Source organism: Mustela nivalis (assembly GCF_964662115.1).
Source record: "Mustela nivalis genome assembly, chromosome: 6".
NCBI classification, from domain to species: domain Eukaryota; kingdom Metazoa; phylum Chordata; class Mammalia; order Carnivora; family Mustelidae; genus Mustela; species Mustela nivalis.
Genome location: NC_139025.1, coordinates 78457860 through 78482422, shown reverse-complemented (window position 1 = coordinate 78482422; position 24563 = coordinate 78457860). Strand labels below are relative to the sequence as shown.

Below are 24563 nucleotides of genomic sequence, written 5' to 3'. Positions count from 1 at the left end.
TGCCCAACTCTCGATTTCAGCTTAGGTCGCAATCTCAGGGTCATGAGATCAACCCCCATATTAGGCTCCACGGTTCTCTTTCTCCAACTCCCTCTGCCCCTCCTTCCACCCCTACACCCCCCACTCCTTAAAAAAAAGACTAGAGACTAGTTAAGATACTTTTGCAACAAATGGTAAAATCCTGAATCAGGGACATGGGGACAGAAATGTGGAGACTCAACAGAAGGTAGTGGCTGACTGGATGAGGGGGAACAGAGGAGCTGTGCAGACTTTTATCTGGTAAGCAGTTGACTGGGTAGATGAGAGCACTGTCCCTCCAAGGTCAGGGAAACCAAAGCAGGCTGACGCTGGAAGAAGATATAAACTGCAAAGTTCTGCTGAATTTAGCCCCATATTACCATAAGTTAAGTAAAGTTTTCACTGTAATGAATAATCTTTTACCATAAATAATCACAATAAAATATTTACCTGTTCCTCGTTCACTTTTAATGCTTGTATTTGGGTCTCCAGTGTTTTTATTTGTGCTTCAAGCTGTATCTCTCTTTCTTTTCCATTCTGAAAGAGTTTCTGTGATTCTCGGAGGCTGAGGGTCAAACCATCCTTTTCATCTACAACATTAAAAATTATTATATAAATAACTTACTGTGAAGGGACCCTTATTTTCACAATCTCTTATCAAATATCAGGTTGGTATCATATGAATGTTCAGTTCAATTCAGATAGTAAACTTCAGTTGATTTAGAGAAAACCAGGAAAGTTCCAAAAAAAGAATGCCTCAGTGGCACCAAAAAATTGAGAAAATCAGAACCACTTCCCTCAAAAATATTACTGTATCCTTTTGAGGACCACAAGATTTCCTAACAATGGTTTCAGCATTTGTTTACTTGAGAAGTTACATAGATGGGACAAATCTCTGCTAATCAAAGAAGGAATCTGAAGACTATTTGTTTTTCATACGCACTTGCAATGAACTTTAACATTCACCTAATCTTAAATTCTTCCCACATACTTTATGGTAACAGTTTACAAGTTCTTCTCTCAAAATAAATTTTATAAACATTACAGAAAGAGATCTTTTCACTATTAATTAAGTTTGAAACAAGCTAGAGTTCAGTCACAAAATTATTCTACAAATGAAAATTTCACCATTGACCAAAACTATAGAATGCATGAAGAGTAAACAATTATAACTTGAACTGTTTTCCTCTACGTGCCTCTCTCAGTAATGGCACTATTTTTCTCCTTGACACACCAAAAGGAGTTCGAGATCACAAACTGTTACTTGGATTAAAATCTTATTTTAATCTGTAGGCTTAGAAAATGTATTGCAAACTAAACACAAGTCTCTCTGGGAATTGGAATACTTCGTCCAAGGTAAACTACATATGCAATCAACAACTTATTCTTATTAGGACAGAATGCTATCAGCCTAGTTAAATAATGTTCACTGATTCTAACAGCCCAATAGAAGAGAATGAGAAAGCGAGGACCTCAAAATAGAATGTCCTGGTGAGAAATAATCCAAGGCAAGATGTCAAAATCCTGGGTTTTTGTTTCATTTTGACTGACTCATTATGAGCCCTTTGACCAAGTGCATCCACTCTCCAAGCTTCATATTTAAAATAAGCTGTTAGAAACAAGATGTCTAGCTTTAGTGTACCTCATAAATGACAGCATCCAACAGGTGTCATCTTACCTTTGATTATCAGAAGCTGGTGATTCAGATATCTAATTTGACGCTCACTTTCACTTAACTTTTCAACTAAATTGTCTAGTTGTCTCTCTTTTGCTTTGTTAAGAACCTGAAGTTGGATAATCTGCATATTTTCTGCAGCATCTGCATTAAAATTAGAGATAATTTATTAGATAAAAACATACCCAAATGTAAATTTGTGGATACAATTCATTAGTATCATGAAATCAATTCAGTGAATTTTGATTACCATTTTTTAAAAAAATAAGACAATATATCCGAGTGCAACATGGAGTAAGAATAATGATTATTTTGTGAAATGTGTTTTTGTAACGTATAGTTATTTACATAGGTAAATATTATAAGACCAAATCACAATGTGCAAAAGGTACTTCTTACTGTGGTCACTGCCAAAAAAGTTTAAGAAGTCACTGGTCTAGAGTATAACCCTGAGTCACACTACCATTTTGGCTAATTAAAAATAAGCACATACCAATTACAATGGAACAGAGTTCTATGTTCTCATAAAATTGAAAAAAGAAAACTACATCAGATTCTATAAAGCCAATTTTAAAGAAAATTTCTAGGCACTCTTCTCAAAGTGTTTTATCTTAAACAGGAATGGAAATTACATTGTATTCATGTTCATGCTAGCACATAACTGCTGCACTAATAAATCAATGAAGAGATGAATAAAGAATTTTGAGGTCTTCCTTCAGAAATGATTAAAGTCATTTTAGGGACCACTTAAAAATGACTGGGGGGAAAAAGAGAAAAAGTGATGTGTAGAAGGATAGCGCTTCAACCACAAAACGACAAATATTTTTCTTCATTTTCTTCTAGAACAATACTTCTACTTGCCAACAAACAAAACAATCTTCTTTTTAAAAAAGAGATAAGGCTGAGAACAAAAGAAACCTCTGAAGACTGAAAACTTTGTTACAGGTCAACTTAGAACAGGGTTAACTCAAGAACGAGCAGTCTACAGGCCACACCTCTCCCCAAAGTCATTTTTTTTAACTACTGTGGCTAAGAAGCTATAATCACTAAAATTCAGCACTACTGTACCATTAAGTTACCTAATTAACTTCCAAATGTTTAATTTAGGCAAATGGGTAACTTATTTAAACAAAAAATAAATCAACTTGATAAAACACAGACTCTTAAGACAGTCACGTAAGGTTATCTACACAGAAAGACCAGACATAGAAACATCACTGAACACAGTAGAACTGAAAGAGCAAATACCAAGATATCAGGCCACTGTTGTGATGCTTATTAACTCAGCCTAAAATCAGTTATGCCACCCATGCTGTCCACCCCCTCACCTCATTTCATAAAACCTCCTGAACAAAGAGAGGCGACCCTGATTTTGCTGTCAACTCCTTGTGGGGAAGTGAGGTCTGGCCTCCCCCATAGCTCTCCTGCAGCCCACGTGTATGTGTTATCCCACAAGCAGTGCTCTGAAGTTAGGGCATGCAGCCCAGTCTTCTAGGTGGAGCCCAGGAAGCCCAGAACAGCCAATGACATACCCCCCTACTTCTTAAATGTGAAACAAACCACCACCTTGCTGTCACACTCTAGAGTCACCCTGGCTCTTCAATATGCACAATAACTGGAAGCTATTTCACATGCTGGAGAGTAGGACAACAAAAGTTAAATGTAGGAAACACTCATTCAGGTCAGTCACAGCCTAAGTTCTGGCTTTTGATTTTGGGTGTTTCATCTCCTCCAAACTCTCCAGTAACATTTCTCTCGTTCTCATATTTATACATGCAGCATATAAAGGGAATTTTTTTTCGCAAATGCCACATGACTGAACCCGAGATAACCCTAGTTTAAATTCTAAATATTAAGTACTATATATCAGAGTTACCGAATTACTACACTAAAAGTCTAAAAATTAAAAGAAAAACTTCACATGATAATGGCTAATTTACTGAATTACATTTCTATATAGCAATAAAAAAATCTAAGTTTGAAGAGAAAACTCAATTTCATTTTCCAAATTAGACATCAGTAAGAAAAACATGTATCTAATGAAAAGTCTTAACCAACTAGAACAACTGAAATATGCAGCTGAGAAGAACTATTAATGTTTTATTATGTAAGTTTCAAATATATAAGGTAGAGAGTAGAGTGGCAATGAACCCCATAAACATACCACTCAGAATCAGTAACTAGAAACTCATGGTCTGTCTTGCTTTATCTATATCTCCACCTAACACTATCCCCAACAACATATTATTTAAAGTAAATCCAAGACTCCTTATCAGTTTATTCATAAACACTTCTGGATTTCTAATAACAGATCTAAAAAAAAAAAAACAACAACAACCACAATCCTATTATCATACTTTTAAGAAAAAATGACAATTTTTGAGTATGCCCAGTGTTCAAAACTAATTCTGTTATTAAGAAATAAATATAAACTTGATACCTACTTTCATTAGCTCCTAAAAATTGTTGTTGCAGGCTTTCAAATGTGTCACTTCCTGCTATCTCTTGGGCTGGCGAGTCATTATTCTGTGCAGAAGCTTGATAAGGTTTATATGTCACTTTATATGGTTCCAAAGCTTGACAACTGGGACCTTGTGATGTAACAAATGGCTATCAAAAGATGATAAATGAAACTGACAATCAGGATTTGGTTTTTTCTTTGAAAATGATCTGAATTAGACACCTCAACTTTGTTAGGAAATTAAATTGTGGTACAATTACAAACTTAATACATATATCTTAGCTTAAAAATACCACTTACAGTCATTTAACACTATCAATTGAAAGTCTATAATATATAATTTTACGTATCTTAAGGGTACTTCTGAGCATACAATGGGTCCAATTACATAAATAACACTCAAGAATTCCAGTAAGATTGTATATAAATAAGAATGATTTAGGTGATGCCAACATCTTGAGAACATAAGAGTCTACATATTCAATAGCAAGAACATGCCTCATATATAATAAATATTCACTAACATTTACGGAATAGTTAATATTCCAGAGATAGAAAATGACCATCTTAAAGGAATGAAAAAGTCATCCTGTCATTGGGTGACACAGAATAGCTGTTGGCAAAAAGATAAAAGCTACTGGCAAAATCAATGTCACTCAAAGTCCAAGAAGCAGCCACCCATATCCTAAGCTCATCCTATATCTGAGCCACCTATATCCTTAGCTCATTAATAAACTTCCCCGGGTGTGGGGGGCAAAGAAGGGAACGACCTTTGTTTATTTCCTTAGCATTCACCCTGTGTACTGCTGTATCACCTCAAAACAGATAACAGCTTTAAAGTATTCGACCTAAAATTTGTTATCAAGGTGGTGGGCTACAAAATCAAGTAACTAAATGGGATCATCTATGTAGATTGGCCACTTTAAAACTATACCAAGATACCTGAACATGGCTGCTCGCTGAAGCATGGTGAAGTGGTAGAAGCCAGAAGCGGCAGTAAATGAGGATGGTTCTTCTTCCGTAAACTTAACTTTTACCTTTTAACTGTTTCTGTAAAGCCTCCTATATTTTAAAATTTGAACTTAAGGCCATGATTTCATTAGATTGTAAACAGAAAACAGCATGACTAATTCAGCATGAGCCTGAATAAAAGCACTCTCAGGGATTTTTGTACTTAAAGCTTATCATTGCACCTACATACATTTTTTAAATATACACATCCACATACAAGCAAATGTGTGCAGACATACACACAAATTCCTGAAAGTTAAGTTCTTATAATACCTGGAAATGATTCCTTTGAGGATCTGAAAATTTAATTACATTGGTTGGTTGACTATTAAATTCCTGCTTCTGACCACTGATATATGGTCTAAAGTTTTCAGGAAGGTGATATAAATCTGTCTGTTCATAATTACTTGGAGGACTATAACCACTTCCGCCTTCATCTCCACCTTCTTTGGGATGGTAGCCAGGATGCTGGTCGTCATTTTTACTTGGATTGTCTTCCCAGCCGTTGCTACTTTTCTCTCCAATATACACATCCCGAATCTCATTATAGTCCTAGTAGAAAACAAGAGTGAAACAAAGGCACTAAGATCTATTCCCGCCCTTGCCAAAGTCATTACCCGTTAGATACTTACATTCACACTTTGAGATTTGGGCAGCACCGGATGCTCACACCAATTCACCTCCAATTGCTCGGAGCGATGCAGTCTTGAGAAAAATCAATACTTTAGATTTAGAGCCCATCACTTATTGGGACACAAATTTCACAAAGAACCTCAAGATTTTAACATGTTCTCCCTCTATCACCTACAATTCTAAGAATTAGTCTAAAATTTTACGTGTCCATTATTGCCTGCAGGGAATCAAAAGAAAGAGCCTTATAGAATAGAAATATACGAGCACAAGTGACTTCAGGTCCTTACTCTCCCTCTGTGCCATCCTCGCTGCAGTCAGAATAGCGGAGCTCGGGCGAGGACAGGTCATCATCCAGCATATCGTGCGGCAGGTCGGTGAGTAACTGCTGCAACTGAGACAGGAAAGTCGGCGTCAATATCACACTGACGGAGACATGAGCTGTCAAACCAAAGCGGCCTTGCAACGAGTGACTTTGACTTGAGAAGTTTGTGACCGTCCTAATTTCTCCATTTAATACTGTTTGAAATTCCACACAAATTATCAGGATTTATTCTGGAAGGCATTTTTTCTACAAAAGTCTTAGACTTAAATACACTTAACATTATAATAGAACTTTAAACCTTCTTTATGGAAACACAGCAACTCATGGTAATAGTACAATCACCGTATTATGTTATCATGCAGCAGACCTGAGTCTCAGAATCCTGTTCTCCCAGTAATCAGACCTTGGGGACTTGACAATCACACATTCCCCTGGGAATCCAAGCAGCCAGCTCTGCTGTGCCCAGGTGGTAAGAACAGTAGTACCAGCAGCAGCAGGTGGCCCAGAAGCTCTTAAAAGCTTTAATAATGTGATAGAAACCCCTTGGAGAGTGACTAATTTAGCAGACTGCCATCTAATTCCAACGATGAAAAGATACATGATACTCGGCTCTGCTAACACAATTGAATAAAAAGGGAGTTTTAAGACTCAGTTTTCTACCAAGAGCACTCTCAAAAGCATAACTCCTAACTGGACATAAAAGCGTTTGACTTCACTCTCCAATTTTTGTCCAGATAAATCACATCTTTAGCATTCTTCTACCATTAAAAACTAGATAAATTTGTTTATTGTTTTAAGATAAACGGTGATTAAGAGATGAATGAATTGTCTAATTTGTCGAATTTCGGTATCTGTAAATGACTTTCTTCAATTCTCAATATATTGTCTTAAAATTTATAGCCATCAGAATATTCAAATATTATATTATTAAACAGAAGAGGGCTGCCTATGACTTCTCTTTAAAATTAAGCACGGGCGCCTGGGCGGCTCAGTGGCTTAGAGCCTCTGCCTTCAGCTGAGGTCACAATCCCAGGATGGAGCCCCAAATTGGTCGAGGAGCCTGCTTCCTCCCCACCCCCCCCCCCCGCCTACTTGTGATCTCTGTCAAATAAATGAATAAAACCTTAAAAAAATTAAAAAATAAAGCATTAAATTAACAAGTTGACTGAATTGCCACAGTTCATAAATAAATGAACCCCATCAAGTTATGCAATGAGTTAATCTTTTTTTTTTTTTTTTTTTTTTTAAGATTGTATTTATAGATTGATGAGAGAGAAGAGAGAACAAGCAGGGAGAGGGAGAGCCAGCGTCACTGCTGAGCAAGGAACCCCAGTGCAGGACTCTGTCCCAGGATCCTGGGTTCTGGATCATGACACTTAACTGACTGAGCCACCCAGGCGTCCTGCAATGACTGAATTTTAAAGATTTTAATAATCTGTAAAACCTGGGCGGGGAGGAAAGGAGATGCTCCTTGGTCTATGGCAAGTTTTTTTTTTTATCCATTTTAAAAGAAATGAAATGTAGCTATAAAATATCTGAGTGTTACATCAAAAGCCTTCTGAAAGCAAATACATATGTGAAAAGTTAAAATATTACTGGGGCACATGGATGGCTCAATCAGTTAAGGCTTAACTCTTTGTCCGAGCACAGATCTTGATCTCAGAGTCATGAGCTCAAGCCCTGCACTGGGCTCCACACTGGGCATGGAATGCACTTTTTAAAAAACTTGTTTTAAGAAAGGTCTCAAAGGAATGTTCCAGTTGTTAACTGGGTTTTGGAGATGTCAAATTTGGGTATGGGGTATGTGAAGGGGGGGAGGAGATTTCCTTGATCTCACATATATTTCTAATATTCACTATTATTTTTTTAAAAAAGGTTTGTCTTGATCCATCATTCTTTAAAAAGTAAACAAGAGAAAAATATTCTAACCCAATGAAAAGTTAACTTCATCTCAAAATTTATTTGATATTAATATTAGTAACCAAGACCTTGATTTATTGGTCACCTGCTCATGTTGGGTAATTGAAAAGTCAGAGAATTAGCCATATCATAGATGACCCAAAGATATAAAGAATAAGAAACACAAAAGAATCATCAAAAACTAAACAGAACACATCAAAATATTAGTATACCACACGTGTGCCTTAAGTGAAAGGTAGCCAAGTGATTTGAGAAAGACACAAAATTCACTAAAAAAAATACATGAGGTCTTTTAAAAGTGGTCCAACCTGCTTGTCTATAATTATGCATCACTCCTTTATGGAAAAAGACTACCCCCACATTCTACACAGAGAAAAATAACAAAATAAATCTCTTGTACTTGCATCGAGTAAAGAGTCCTGTACAGAAAAGAATATTTTCTTCTAAAACTTCCGTGAGGTTCAAGTATATGGCCTTATAATTAAGGGGAACCTTAAGAGAGACATCTGAACAGTACATTTTCTTTCCTCTCACCTAGAAAAAGCTGTATGATAACTAAGCAGTTCTTGTGGCTTTCTTTATGACACCTCAAAATTTACAAAATTGGCATCCAGAGAGGAAAATTAATTTAAGCATAAGCAATAAGTTCATCAAAATGTTTCTGGAACCACAGGTGAACTTATCAACTGGCAAAATCATTCCTATAGTATTTAGTTTCTTATAAAATATTTTATATATATGTTAACACTTTGAAAGCATTTCATTCACCTTCAAAAAATTTCTCCATGAAGCTCTTTGGCATAGCTAGGCCATATTCCTTGGTTCCCATAACTCTCAGGACCAAGAGAAGCTAAATGAGGTGAGTCTGTCTCATAAAGCAATTCAGGAACAAAATCCTCCCCCAAGCCCTCCATTCCCAGGACCAAAGTGTGCCCTTGTCATATACACTGTCAAACAGATTTTGCTTTCGGTCATTGAACCTTGTGCCATAAAACACAGAATTATCAGATCAACTTGGCATGTTACCAAGTATAGAATTTTATAAACCATAAATTTTCCTTGTTAAAGATTCACCTGGCTACCAAAGAGATTCATGGGCAAAGAGAATAATCTTTATAAATGACACTTAATTCCACTCACTAATTTCAAATTCATCAGACTGCTTTTTGGTCACAAATGCAATCTTTTCAGTGGGAAGTTCTTATGTGTCAACGGAGTTTAATTATTATTTTTTTAATTAATTTATTTACTTTCAGAAAAACAGTATTCATTATTTTTTTACCACACCCAGTGCTCCATGCAATTGAGTTTAATTATTAAACAGATACCTTGCCTAGGGAAGAAAAGATCATTTGCCATTGCTAACACTTCTATGGAATGGTTTAGAGTACATTTCAGTAAACTCCTCTACCTTTACTAGACAGGTTTCTTCTCTAAAAAGAAAAAAAACTGAGGGCATTTTACTCAAAGAACTTCAACAGCAAAATACTTTGCAATAACCCATAAAGAACATCCAAAACACCTACGTTTAGGGGCAATGTAAAACAGAGAACATGTAAACATTTTGTTAGGATTTTCTACTTAAATTAACTAAACACACTGTCTCCGTAGACTATGATCTTCAATACTCATGAAAACCAGAGTTCTCGGATTACAAACCATACATCTCCCAGGAGAAAAGCAGCAGCAAATCGAGTAACCAACGTTCATATGGTTTTTGAACAGGTTACCTCGTAAGTATACTGAAAAGATTGATATTTTACAATATAAATTATTGAATAATGCTTTCATGGATACAGTCAGGAGAATCTTCCTTTTAACCTAAGAGCCGAGTTAAAAACCTCCTTACAAAGGCTCAGTATGGGAACGCTAAAGGGCCAAGTAACTGGGCAGCCAGAGCTTTAGTTTATGAATTATATTGCATGCAGAATTTTTTTTAAAAAACCATTCCATTAGTTAAACTAAATTTTAGGTTAGTGGGGAAGGCTATATCTAGATTGCCCCATATCTGAAAAAGAAATATGGCAGCATTTGTTAGACAAGTACTGGCTGCCCCACAAATGACACAGAACTTTGGCCTGGGAGGAATACCGGAGCTCCTCCCAGGCAAATCTGGCCTTGTAAAAGGGAGCAAACCAAGGCCCAGAGAAGGTGAGGGGCAAGCCCAACGAAGAGAGTTCCAGCCCCAGAGCCGGCAGCAGAACCTGAATCTCACCATTCTCACTCCAATTTTCTTCTACAAGAATTTCATTTGTCACTAGAAGACAGTTATTTGTATCTGTTTGTGTACAACTGAGCTACAGTCTGCCAGAGTAATGTTTGTGTTTCTATTGTGACAGTCTCTGAAAAACTGTATGTTTTGAGAAACACTCAAAAGGCACAATCCAGATCAAGTATAAGAAATTGCTAAAGAAAGACATCAACCATGTGAATTACTAAACCATCTGTTTCTTTTTCTCTGGTGATGACAAGAAAATGCCACTAAATAAGTCAAATATCATAAAATGTAAACAAATACTAGCTTCATAACTCCCTCTAGTGGGGACAAAATGTCAAAAATCTTTCTATAATTACATCAAACAAGGCAATTAAAAAGTAGAAGAAAGGCTATGCAATGGGAAACCTTACCTCTTAAAAATACAGGATTCGAAGCTCAAATGAGCTCTATTATTCTATTAGAGAAGCACTGATATAAAAACCAAATGGACGCCTATCAGCATGGCCAGGTGTGAGCTTCTCTCTGCCATCTGCTACTTAAACCACATACGTTTCTACTCAAGATCATTTTCCTGGCTTCAAATTGATCATTACTCACATATTACCTTTACAGCAGAGATTACTGGTACTTCTGCTAGTACCATACCTAGAAGCGAGCAATAAGCATAGAGCTATTTCTGGGGAGACAGCAGAAAAGTATGTGTATACTCCAGCAAACTGGAAGGTCCCAAATGAAAGATCTTAAGCTGTGGGTTCACCAATAACTTTGGACATTCACTCCTATCACAATAACAACAACAACTATATGTCTGTAATATCCCATGGTGATCACAAAGCACGCTGACTTAAGTGAAAAGTATTTTGAAAAATCACATTGTTACATTATGAATGAGTTAATAAAAGAACTTTTTAATTCCTCTTCTCTGGGCCAGTTTTCCAAGGAAAAGTTTGCCTAGAATCCTTTGGATGAGGTCTACTTGGTAGCAAAGATAACTACAGCCATAATTCTCAAATGGCACCATAAGAAAGTAGTGTGCTCCAGTATGTCATGAGAAATAGGAGTGAGATGAACACTAGTTGACGTGACCGTGTAAATCCATGGTCCTCACTCATCTGCCCTGTTTACTCTGTAGAAAATGGAGTTTTGGGTGAAACACAGGTGAGGCTGGGGGTTGTACACTTCTCTGCTACGCCTTGGCCAACAGTGCCCAAACTTTACCATAACATCATTCAGAACTGAGGGACTTTACAAAGGACTGTCGTGCCAGACTCTTCTGCAAAAATCTTGGAGATTTTTTCAAAATATGGGTCTAATCATGTGGTTTGAGATTCCACTGGTCTAAATGTCCTCTGAATATTGAATCGCTTTACTAAATGAGGTGACTATTTTCTCTTCCAAAGATTAAATGCACTTTCTTCCCTCACTCTTCAATGCAAACAATGGAGGGAACAGAAATGGAAAAGGCAAGATCATAATTATAGAGCTGCTGCTGGAATGACAAGGAAGTCAGAATTTGACTGTGACTTATTCACTGACTTAGGGGCAAGTGTGGACAAAATTCAAACTGACCCCCAAAGCACCAAAATTAAACTTAGCAACTGGCCATTCATACCAGAAGGTCAAAATCAGGATTACTCTAACATTTCTAGAGAGAGGATCTCACAAATCCTTAGCAGGGTAGACCGAGAGTCAGATACATCCTGCTTGGCCCTATAGTACATCCTTAGGGATACAGACATTCCTCCTACATGAGGAAATTGAATACCAAGTGATTCACTAAGTAGAGAAAGCAATATGCCTTAGGCCACTACTAACACTTATAACCCAGTTGTCAATCCCAAAGCTACCAACAAGGGAGCAGGAAGACCACTCTTCTTTAACCACTCAAGGCTGTGAAATGTTCTGCTATGGCAAGGTCAGACAGCCTGAGGAGGTTGAAATGGCTTCTGGATATGCAAACAAACTGAGGTTTGATTAACCAATTTATCATTTTAACATGCAGTGACAAAATATACGTAAGTCTAATTTTATGAATAATCCTTAATTTTGTTGGTGAAAATCTGAAACCCTCTAGCCTCTAATCTCACTTCTTCCCTTGAAGCAACTAAAGAAGAAAAAAGGCAAACACACATTTTATTAACACAATACATAATCATGTCAGAGTCAAGTTGGCTGTACATTCTTTTCTTCCATTCTGCTAGAAACACTCATTCTTAGGTATTTCACTTTTTTTTTTTTTTAAAGATTTTATTTATTTGTCAGAGAGAGAGAGGGAGAGAGAGCGAGCACAGGCAGACAGAATGGCAGGCAGAGGCAGAGGGAGAAGCAGGCTCCCTGCCAAGCAAGGAGCCCGATGTGGGAATTGATCCCAGGACGCTGGGATCATGACCTGAGCCGAAGGCAGCCTCTTAACCAACTAAGCCACCCAGGTGTCCCAGGTATTTCACTTAAGAGCTCCTTTTCCTCTGGAAATTCCCTATCCCAGCTTATAACCTACCAAGAAGTGATCCCTAGGGCTATTTTCTATATACCTAGAATTAACTGCCTCTTTTAAAGTTACTAATGTCACCCTTAAAACTTTCACCACAAAATACACCTCTAATTAGTTCCTGTAATACCCTAATGATCTCTCTAATATCTTTTCCAATGAAAAATCACCTGTCAGATTATTTTTTCTTTTTCTTTAAAGTCTATTATAATAATTACTTAAACTGATCCCCTCAGGAATCCTGGTAGCTAAATTCCAGTGAATTATCCAAAGCCATAGGGGTCATCAAGACCTCATGCTGTGAGTTCACAAAGTAACAGAAAATCCTCACCTCCATCCTTGCCACAACAATTGCTGTGAAGGACCCAGTCAAAATCCGGAAACCCTGCTCAGGGTGATAAATGCCAATGAGCAACTGGCAGAGGACTGACAAGAGTGAAGCTGTTAAGTTCACATGAACAAGGCCATGTCGGTTTGAGAGGACCATGGCCAGCTGGGAAGGGACAGTCACTGCTCGGATCCAGCCTGCCTGCTGCCATGTGCGCATGTGGACAGGGCATAGGATGTTTCAAGACAAGCCAGAAACTCTGGCTTGTTACAAGAAATTTTCCAATCTTTAAATATAGATTGAACTTTAAAAACACTACACAACCAAACAAGACAAAATGTCTATGGACAAAAATCCACCAAGACGCCAGTTTCTAGCTCTACCCGAACTCTACTGCCAGCTACATGGGCAACTGACCTTATTCCCTGCTTCCTGTTGATACAGATAGCTCACAGTAATGATTAAAAAGGTTTATAGCTAAGAAAATGGATCATATCAAGCATAATCTCAGTATAAAAGAAGCCCATCATCACAGGCAATCAGGAAATCTGACTCAAGGGGCACCTGCGTGGCTTAGTTGTTAAAGCTCTGCCTTGGGCACAGGTCATGGTCCCAGGGTCCTGGGATCAAACCTTGCATTGAGCTCCCTGCTGGAAGCCTGCTTCTCCCACTCCCACTCCCTCTGCCTGTGTTCTCTCTCTTGCTGTCTCTCTCTCTGTGTCAAATAAATAAAATCTTAAAAAAAAAAAAAAGAAATCTGACTCAAACTAAAAATGATCCTAATAAATTGACTTTCATCAACTGCTGCTACTACTATTGGCCCCATTTACTGAACATGACTTGGTGCCAGGAATTTCGCTAAACTCATTTATGTATCTAAAATATAATCTTCTCCTCTTATTCTTTTTCTCCTTGTCTTTCACCACACAGCAGAGAGTAAGATCTTTAAAAATATGATCAGACATCACTTTCCTGCTTAAAATCCTCCACTGAATTCCCATTGCTCCTAAAATAAATTCCAAACATCTTCCCATTACATACACTGATTTGACCCTAGCTCACCTCTTCATGCTGTTTCCATACTTACCCCTTGGTTACACAGTCCCCACACCACGGCCTTCTGGCTGGTCTGCAGATATACAGGGTCTATTCCCACTTGTGTGCTTTACACTCATTGCATGTTTTGGGAATATTCTTCCTTAGGCCTCTGCATGGCTGTTCCTTCTCATGAGTCAAGTCTCAACTTAGGCATTTCCTCCTTCAAAAGGCCTTCTCTCACCAGTTGCTTTAATTTCACTCTTTTGTTTCCTTAGCACTTATCAGTGCTAAATTATCAGTCACTTGAATTAATTTATTCATCTGTTTACTTGCCTATTGCTTGCCTCCACAAGGACTAAGCTACCTAAAGCCAAGAACCTTGCTGGACTTGTTCAAGGCAAAGTTCTAAACGACGAGAAACTAAGTCTCTGCCTCCAAAACCAACCACTACCTCCTACATGAAAAGATCTTAAAGAATCATACCATTTACTATGTTTTAGTCTTGTCTCAAAAAAGGAAGCATTCCACTCAACCACCTTTTAAAAGTTCAAATACTGGGGGCGCCTGGGTGGCTCAGTGGGTTAAGCCGCTGCCTTCGGCTCAGGTCATGATCTCGGGGTCCTGGGATCGAGAGTCCCGCATCGGGCTCTCTGCTCAGCAGGGAGCCTGCTTCCTCCTCTCTCTCTGCCTGCCTCTCTGCCTGCTTGTCATCTCTCTCTGTCAAATGAATTACTCTTTAAAAAAAAAAAAATTCAAATATGATCAGGTTTTAGGGAATGACAAAAAAATTACAAATTCCTTCAAAAGGACACAAGAAGATAGCATTTTGATTAGGAAATAAAACTTTAAGATTGGGTTTAGAGTCTTTTCTCTGGGTAACCTACCTCTTTCTCCCTTTCATAGTCTTCTTTGTCATACTCTTCATCTTCATTTTGTGTCTGCAGTGCCATGCTGCCAAAATCTAATGACATGGTGTTCCTGTGGAAAGAGAAAGACACTTGGTTTCTAAATATCCCATAAAATCTCTCCAAATGACACACAGATGCCACAAACACACACACAAAAAGACAGTAGCAGCCAGGGAAAAGATATATGTAACTCATGCATAACAAATGGTTAATATTTCAAATATAAAGACTACGCTGACAAATTAATTGTGATTCACAGAAAATAGCTGTATGACAGTAACTCAAAGAAAAGGAAAATGCAGGGTACCTGGGGGTCTCAGCTGGTTAAATGTCTACCTTGGGTCCTCTGGGCTCTCTGCTCAGCAGGGAGCCTCCTTCTACTCCCCCACCCCCTACTCGTGCTCTCTTGGTAGCCCTCTTTGAAATAAATAAATAAAATCTTAAAGAAAAAAGAAAAATGCAAAAAGTGAATAAATCTGTGACTAGACCTTTCTCATAGTCTGGAACATATCACTTAAAACAGCAAGAGTTTTGTTCACACACATAAAAATAAAATAATTTATTCTATTAAAAATTTTAAGAATATGCTCAAAGTTATTAAATTTGTTTATTAGATATGGCAAAGGTGGTAACCTCCACAAATTGGTTCACCCTTTCGGTATCACAAATCCAAACGTCATGTTTTACAAAAAGAGACCCACTAAATGCCGAGTTAATGATTGCCAGCTGAAAACCTTGACGGATCTGCTCAACTCTGTGTAGCACATGACAAAAATGTCAATGTTAAATGTCCTGCTCTTTCGCTTGACAAAATCAGGCTCAAGGAAAAAATACTCAGGAAAAACAGAAGTGAAGAGTGTGAAGCTGTACCATGTGGAGTTCCAATTCCAAAAGCAACAGAATTTCTCTGCAGAGCGGTTACTGCTGTGGTAGAAGCAGCAGCAGGAGGTGGCTTTTCAAGTACTTACAGTCAAAAGCCTGCTGATGATTTGAATTATATTTAGGAATTGATGCTACATGGTGACTAGCCAGAATTTCAAAGGTCCAAAGAATCCCAACAAAAAAGTAGGCAGGCGTCATCAACTACCCAGCCTAATACTGCCTTCCCTTCACTCCACTCCTCTGCATGCCAGCAAAATGCACTTTGATGTGAGCCTGAGCCACAACTCATTCGCTGCACTTTTCGGGCTCTAAAATGCCATTAAATTGGAAGTGAATTAAGAAGCACAGGCCCAGGCATTTTACCATAAAGAAGACCATTTTACCATAAAGAACTTAGCTCCCTCGTGTTAACAGCTGAGAACTATGACGACAAACTTTCACGTAAGCCGACAGCTCTACAAGCAAAAGATATTCCACTGCATCAGATCTAACATGCCTTTGATTTTATGACTCCATTCCATTTGTACCACTAAGAAAAAGATGTGGCCAATTAAATTATGACACATCATTAATTTTAAACTGCAGCCTGACTTTGTAGATATGAAAATCCAAAAAGAAAATGAGCACTTTAGAAGAAATATGGTGTTAGACTAACACAAATTTTAATGCTGAAAATCCCCAAACATCAAGTTTTTGTTTGTTTTTCAAGGACTGAATTACACTTCTTGTCCAAACTGTACTTTGCAGTGGACCTTCCTTAACCCTCTCTCTCTGGTCCCTACACCCAGCGCATCCCTTTCAACTCATCAGCTCAAACCCCTTGCATCAACTTAAACTCTTCCAGCTTCTGTTTCTTAGACCAGACTTGCTCCTTTCTATTCTTGTGCCAGAGCCAAAAGGAGGAAGGGAAATGTGCACTTTTTCACTAAGAGGGAAAATACACAAGTTTAGGAAATCTAAACCTCGTCTCCATCCAACAGCTACGAGAACCTTCTTGTACACCTGCATTAGTTACAGACCTGAATGTAAAGAGCCTATAATATAGCTGAAATGGTAAGGGGAAAACACTCACACAAGCCCATGTCTCTAGGGGTTTTTTTTTATTACTGCAAGTGAACACCAAGTCTATAGAATTCAACAGATAATGAAAATACTAGCCAATTTAAATCCTGGCTCCTTAAAGGAGGAGTTAAAGACTTTAAGGACATCCCTGAATTCTCTAGGCAGAAATCATCTTTCCTGCTTCACCAGAAGTTTACAGTATTTACAGCAATTCTCTACCTCTTTACAGTATTTTACAGTATTCACAGTATTCTCTACCGCTTCCTGCATTTTATAGGTAAAGCCAGAATATGGACTTGGGTTAATTTCTCCTGTATTAGGTCAAAGAAAGGAGAGGGGTTTTTTTTTCAGTTGTTCACTAACATGCCATCAATTCCTGTTGAATATTGGAAAACAACATCAAGATTTACAAAAGCCTTTGCTAAATACAGCTATTTTATTTTTTTAAAAAAATTTTTATTTATTTATTTGACAGAGAGAGATCACAAGTAGGTAGAGAAGCTGGCAGAGAGAGAGGAAGGGAAGCAGGCTCCCCGCTGAGCAGAGAGCCCGATGTTGGGCTCAATCTCAGGACTCTGGGATCATGACCTGAGGTGAAGGCAGAGGCTTTAACCCACTGAGCCACCCAGGCACCCCAATACAGCTATTTTAAATAAAGAGCTACTTTTTCTCTCAGAAAATAGTGAATTTTGCAAGGTATTTTCATTTTTAAATGAAGAGAATGTAAAAGACCAAAACGTATTGCTTTTGAAAGGCTTTTTAATCCAATGTCATTGAAGAAATCTGCAAATATCTGAAAAGACTAAAGTCTCTTGAGTCTCCTTCTCAAAAGTGCAAACTACTGGAGACCTAAGAAACTACTTTGGCATAAAGAGAAATCTGATAACCTTATTGTGGATAAATAGGTAATTAGTATTTTAATGAAATTTTAAAATAAAAGCTAATGCTTTTCCTCAACTTATTAACCACTACTATTTACCACTGTTATCAGAGACTTTACCATAATATTCAGAATAAAAGAGACTGCTTCATAAGAAAAACTAAATAGTAAGACCATAAACCCAGAAGCCATGAAAGAAAAACTTGAAAGAAACTTAATCACAAAAAATAAAATTTTCATATGGCAAAAGACATCACTGACAAGTCAAATATTATGTATGAAAAAACACATTTAACAAAGTCAAAAGATAAAATAATGCATAAGAAAATGTTTGCAAAAGACATGACAAAATCCCAATATACAGCTTTCAAAAAGAAATGAGAAAGACAACCTAATTAAAAATGGGCAACTGACAATTCATTTTTAGAAAGTGTCTAATATTCAATTAACTTAAAAGTAAGCTCATGAAGAATTCACAGTGTCATTTAAACACTGAAATGATTTTCAACCACTAAATTAAAAAAAAAATTAACAACACCTAGTGGTGGCTATTTTGTAGGAAAGAGATATCCTCATGAATTCCTGGTGAAACATATGAATTGCTGTGAAATGTATGAATTGCAAAAACCATCCTGAAAACTACCATATGAGTATACTGAAAAAGAACACTTGTCCTAGTAAAAGTACTTTTGAATAAATTTGGTGATACTATACTAACAAGAGAAATAATGACATATTACTTTATTTACTGACTGACCGTTAAACAATCAAGACACAGAATAAGTGTGCTGTATACTTTAAAAAATAAAATAGTTAATACTTTCTCCCCAGATAACTTTTTCTGAACCTATTAATAAGACTATGTTCGGGTTTTTTGGTTGTTTTTATTTTTGTTTGTTTTTAACACTCAGATCAGAAGGGCTCAGTCTCAGTACTCATTTTGTAGTTACTCTTTGTTTTCTTTGCCCTCCTTGCAATTAGAGGAATAGCCAATGAGTGTTTAGTTGGACAAAATATCAGAAACCAAAAGCACTGCTTTTGTCTCATCCAAAAACCTATAAGCTCTCTGAAAGCAGAGTTAAAATGCATGTCCTCCACATTTTGCACAAGGCAGGCACACAATAAGAATCTGTTGAATGGGGCGCCTGGGTGGCTCAGTGGGTTGAGCCGCTGCCTTCGACTCAGGTCATGATCTCGGGGTCCTGGGATCGAGACCCGCATCGGGCTCTCTGCTCAGCGGGGAGCCTGCTTCTCTCTCTCTCTGCCTGCCTCTCTGTCTACTTGTGATCTCTCTCTGTCAAATAAATAAATAAAATCTTTAAAAAGAAAAAAAGAATCTGTTGAATGAATATGATACATTCATGCCACCCTCTAGGATTCATTATTTCAATAAAATTTTCCTCTGCAACTAATGTGTGCCAGTTTATATCCTAGATGTATCTAAGACATGGTATCAGCCATGGGGAGTTTACCATCCCTTAGAGAAACAATGATATAAATCAAGAGTTACCGTGATACATTGTAATCTGCAATAGAGGAGAGTATAAAGCACAAATTAACTTTGACTGAAAAAAAAGGGCAGCTGAGGGAAATTTCACAGAAAAAGACTTGCAGTTAGAAAAAACTCAATACCTCTGGAAGTAGTTAAGAATAAGCGCACTGATTCAGACAACCTGGGCTCAATTCTAGCTCTTTTATCAGCTGTGCATGTTTTGAGGACGCTGCTTCCATTTTTTCATTAAATAAATGCAGGTAAAAATAATACCTGCTTCAAAGATTGGTTATGAAGATTCACAAGATAATGAATATAAAGTGTTTAGCACCATGTACCAATCACTACATGGTTTTGTTACTGTAACACTCTTACCTATGAACAGGAGTCTGCAGCTACAGAAGAGGTAAACAGCATTCAGTGTATCTAAGAAAGGTGAACACGCTGCCTGTGGGAAACCTAACTTAAACTAATACCTCTTCTGGGATGAAAACACTACCTCCTTCAAGATGCCCTCCCCATCCTGTTGCCCTAGGGAGGAGGGGAGGATTCTGCACTTTCAGACTATATTTCTTATACTTTTCTTACGGCTTCCATTTCAACCTCTCACTTCGTTGTACGCATTTAAATATCTAGGGAGTGCATATAAATTGCCATGCATTGTGAAGGATATGGTCAAATTCAGCTTAAATCAGACTCAAGTTCATGACTATAAGATAAAAAAAGGTTAAGTGCCAGGAAGGGGGTTGGTCTATAAACGCGCTAGGAAATTCTACTCACTTGCTTACATGCTAGCTTCCCTTCCCCAAGGAAAATAACCAGAACGCACTAGCCTGATTTAGACGTGCATTATCAGTTTAAGAGGCCTGGTTATTTATTCAACAATTATTCACCATGCACTGTTCAAGATTACAAAGTTCAGCAGGACTTGGTAGAGAAGAGACTAGACGTTTAAACAAATGATGACAATCTGTCATCAGTGCTAATGTCAGCAGCTTGGACAAATCGAGTCAAGGGGCCTGAAGAATGCTGCAAGTAGGCACCCACAGCTGAACGACAGAATCAATCAGCGGCCTTACCAAGGAACTCCGTTTGGCGTCACCTGCAGCACAACAAATAGATACGGCGACAGCGAAGCTGGAGAGTGCCAGCACGGGGTGCCTTGGGGCTGCTGGCTTGGCTGCCGGCGTCACATGCACTCGGTCAACACACGTGTACAGAGCACCCACTGTGAGCCAGGCGCGGCGCCAGGGTGACCACAGCGGGGATCCCCAGGAGAGGGTCTCAGGCTTTTCCCCCGTAGCCTGCACGGGGCTAGGGGGGCTTCCCACACGTCGCTTGTAAGGAGGAACTGGGGTCTCACTGACACTTCAAAGTCAAAGCCGGAATCCTGCAACCCGCGGACAATCCACCACCACCGGATTTGAGGAGGGGGCGGCGGGTGAGCCCGCGGGCAGCCACAGCCAGAATCCCGAGGACTCCGCACCTCCTCCAACCCCAGCTCCAAGCCCAGCCGAGAAGCGAAACTCACCGGAGGCCACGGGTGCTGCCACCACGGGGAAACCCTAATCCCCGCCGAAGACAGACTTCTAACAAACCCCCTTCCCAAGGACTCTAATCCGCTCGTTCCTTCCTCGTCACAACCGAACCCAGCGGTGCCGAGGCCATTGAGGAGCAGCCGCCTCCTTCAATCGCCGCCTAAAAGCTGGCTGGGCGGGCGGGGCCGTGCCGGCTCGAGGCGGGGCGTGGCGGCGGAAGTCCCCGCCTTTCTCAAGCTTGGTTGAGAATTCCACCCGCAGTTGCGAATGTCTGGCTGTTTGAAAGCGGGCGCCAGAGGTGGCGGGAAGGTCCTCCTGTGCTCCCATTGGTGGGTTAGGGAGCCAATTACGAAAGGGTTGGCCTCTAGACTGGGCGGGTTTACGGTTGCTAAGAGATGCCAAGGGGCGTGGTTTAGGACTTTGGCGGGGATGTGCCGGTTTTGTCAGGGGTCCCCCGCCCCTTCCTGTACCTGCTGGTTCCCCCTTGGCCCCTCTCGCCCCCGCGCTCTCCATTCCTAAATCTCAGCTCTCGATTACAGCACACAGAATCCCTCACTTTCCCCACCGAACCGTGACCTTAAAGGTTTTAGCACCTGCCCTTCTGATTCTCTAAGGTGCCTGCTTCCCCATCACCTAAACGCACTTAGCTGTAGTTTTACTTTGTCTTCTTTCTTACTGGGTTCTGCTTTGTTTGAATTTGTGTTTTTTTTTCATTACCGATGAGATGGCACCTTTTCCACGTGTCTACTCAGTTCCCCAAGTGTGAATGTTCTTGTTTTAGGTATGTGTTAACCCGAGCTTTAAGACAGCGCTGTCCAGGGTGCACTAAAGCCCGTTCTGTATCCACCTGCCAAGCTAAAACGCTTTTGGTGACTATCAAGGAATTAGTAGCCCTAGGTTCACATATCTTTTTCACCCTTTCCCATTAGTATGAGAAAAGTATGGAGTAAAATGCTTGTTTAAGGCTCTTCATAATCCAGCTAGTTTTCTTTTGCTACCTCACCACGCCACTCCTGTGATGTCTATACTAATCCCTCGTTACCCCACCAACTAGTATAAGGTTATGCCACATAATAAGTACTCACTCAATCCATAGCAATAAGGTACTGAACTGCGGGCTGAGCTGCCTACTGTTCCCAGGGTGCTTTTGTTTTGCTCAAGCTCTTTCTCTCGCCCGTATTTCCCTCTTACTATCCACTCAGTCTTGAAGACAGATGAGCACCCTTCATGACACACTTCCCCCTACCTTGACAGAAATGATCCTTCCTCCATCTGTACATGGTATACATATCTTAAGTTTCTTGTTATCTTTTGTAATTAGTTGCACATCTGTTTTACTCAGTTCAGCGTCAATATCTTGAGGTACTTACATTACTTCTTGGACATCAATCATGCCTCATGGTCTCTGGCAGGCACTCAGAACAAACAGGTTAAATGAGGAAAGGAATGAACAAATAAATTAAGACTTCTGTACCAGAAAATATGAATAAAAGGCATTCAGGTAAATGGCAGTTGTTGAAACCTGAGCCAAGGTATCTGTTAGCGGGAACTAGGCTTGGTTTAAGATGGAATGCTATAGCAAGGATGCTAAGTGATCCCTGTTTCTTACAGAGATGAACGCATTAAAGATATAAGGGGGGGGGTACATGAGAAGACAATGTTTATAATCCCTTACATAGTACTTTAGAATTTGGTGAGTTCTTACAACAAACCTGTGAGGACCCAGGACACGTGTTCATATCCCATTTTAGAGCAGAAGAAACAGGTTAAAAAAAAAAAGGATTTGTCCAAGGCTACACAGCTAATGCAAGACAGAGAAAGACTTTCTTTTTTTTTTTTTTTACACTTAAAAAAATTATTTATTTGACGGAGAGAGAGAGAGATCACAGCAGGGGGAACAACAAGCAGAGGAAGAAGGAGAAGCAGACTCTCCACTGAGCAGGGAGCCCAGTATGGGGAGTCTTGGTGAGGCTTGATCCCAGGCCCCTGGGATCATGACCTGAGCAGAAGGCAGACATTTAATTACTGAGCCACCCAGGTGCCCGTGAGACAGAGAATTTCAGCACTTTTCCTTTATCTCCAAATCCAAAGCTTTTTATATTTAATATTATATTAAATGTAACAGATTTAAGCACATAGGTTACCAAAAAAATGCAAAGTAAAGAATAGGTCAGAGCCCCTTGCCTCTAAAAATAGATTCGGATGAAGCTATGTATATAATCAATGAAATTTTTTTGACTGCCTATCCTGTTTAACTCCTGGCCTAGATGCTTGAATATAAAGTGTGAGGCAGGACCCCTCCTCTCAAGGTACCCATACTCTTTGACAGTGCAAGATGCTTACATAAGAAGACAAATACACACACACACACACACACACACATATGCACATGAACCCACAAAATAATTTACACATGCAATGTAAGAATGGGTGATGAATCTGGGGATAACAGAATATCTAAGAAAGGATTATCAGAAGGAGTTCTTGGAGACAGAGGAAAAGAGAGTCAACAGGAAGGTGGTTAGGATGAGTTACTGCAAGTGAAACCACACCAGCAAAAACAAAAGATTCTTATATTTATGGGGCACATGGATGGCTCAGTAGGTTAAGTGTCTAACTGGAATTTGACTCAGGTTATGATCTCAGGTCCTGGGATCAGAGCCCCATGCTGAGCTCCATGCTCAGGAGCCAGTCTTCTTGTCTCTCTCTCCTTTCCCCCTCCTCCTGAGTACACTCCCTCTCTCTCTCTCTGTGTGTCTCTCTCTTAAATAAATAAATCCTTAAAAAAAAAAAAAAGGATTCTTATAAGAGTGGAGAAGTGGGCTGGAAAGGGGACAGCCGATTGAAGAGCTTGATGCTTGAAGAAATGGGAAATGCATGCTACAGAAGTAAGGTATGATGTACACAAAGAATGAACTTAATAACATGTCCAGAGAAACATAAGTAGATAAAGTCATTCTGGAATGATAAAAATACATGTGGAGGAAGAGGGACGCATGGGTGGCTCAGTCGGTTGGGCCACTGCCTTCGGTTCAGGTCATGATCCTGGGGTCCTGGGATCAAGTCCCACATCGGGCTCCTTCCTCAGTGGAGAGCCTGCTTCTCTCTCTGCCTCTGCCTGCCACTCTGCCTACTTGAGTTCCTTCTCTCTCTCTGACAAATAAATAAATAAATAAAATCTTTAAAGAATTTGGAACTTTTAAAAAAAATGTGGGGGAAGAGAGAAAAACTGCCGAAGATCTTACGTGCTAGGCAAGAGGTTATTTCTGGAATGTTGGGTCAATATTTATCTTGCATTTTTAAACAGACACACCTGTGAGCTGGGAGGGACAATACCTCTACCAGCCTTGTCTACATTTCAAGCGGAAATGTCATGCTGTTGAGATGTGGTCCTTCCCACTCAGAACATCTATAAAGGTGGAGCTAAACCATCATTCTTCTTTTTTACTACCTTATCTCTGGTGTCAAAGCTAACAGGTCAAAGCAACGCCATCACAAAATAAGGAGTGCTATCCTTAAAAGAGGACTGAACTTAAAGAATATCTGAGTTCAAGTTCCAGCTCTCCTACCCACTAGCTTTTATCCACAGCAGTTTCTTTAACCCCTCTGAGCCTCAAAGTTTTTACTTAAAAAGAGGAATGATAATATCTACCTTGCAGGATTGTAAAAAGGATGAAGTCGGACTGTGT

General features: G+C 39.2%; 1 protein-coding gene across 8 annotated transcripts in view; it reads right to left on the bottom strand.

Moving 5' to 3' along the window:
* The window catches only part of CEP152 (centrosomal protein 152), a 92136-nt gene extending 71070 nt beyond the window's left edge, over positions 1-21066 (bottom strand). For 2 of the 8 annotated variants that reach the window (XM_082734836.1, XM_082734840.1), the window contains exons 1-8: positions 20868-21066; positions 14997-15090; positions 6086-6189; positions 5798-5870; positions 5439-5717; positions 4138-4303; positions 1697-1837; positions 469-608 (exon numbers count right to left, since the gene is read on the bottom strand). In XM_082734836.1, coding sequence (XP_082590962.1) covers positions 469-608; positions 1697-1837; positions 4138-4303; positions 5439-5717; positions 5798-5870; positions 6086-6189; positions 14997-15083 — 990 coding nt within the window. In that variant the 5' untranslated portion in view covers positions 15084-15090; positions 20868-21066. Of the gene's footprint in view, positions 1-468; positions 609-1696; positions 1838-4137; positions 4304-5438; positions 5718-5797; positions 5871-6085; positions 6190-14996; positions 15091-20415 lie in introns of all 8 variants that reach the window. The other 6 variants (XM_082734837.1, XM_082734841.1, XM_082734835.1 and 3 more) reach the window with 4 other exon arrangements.
* Between the last annotated feature and the right edge of the window lie 3497 nt (positions 21067-24563).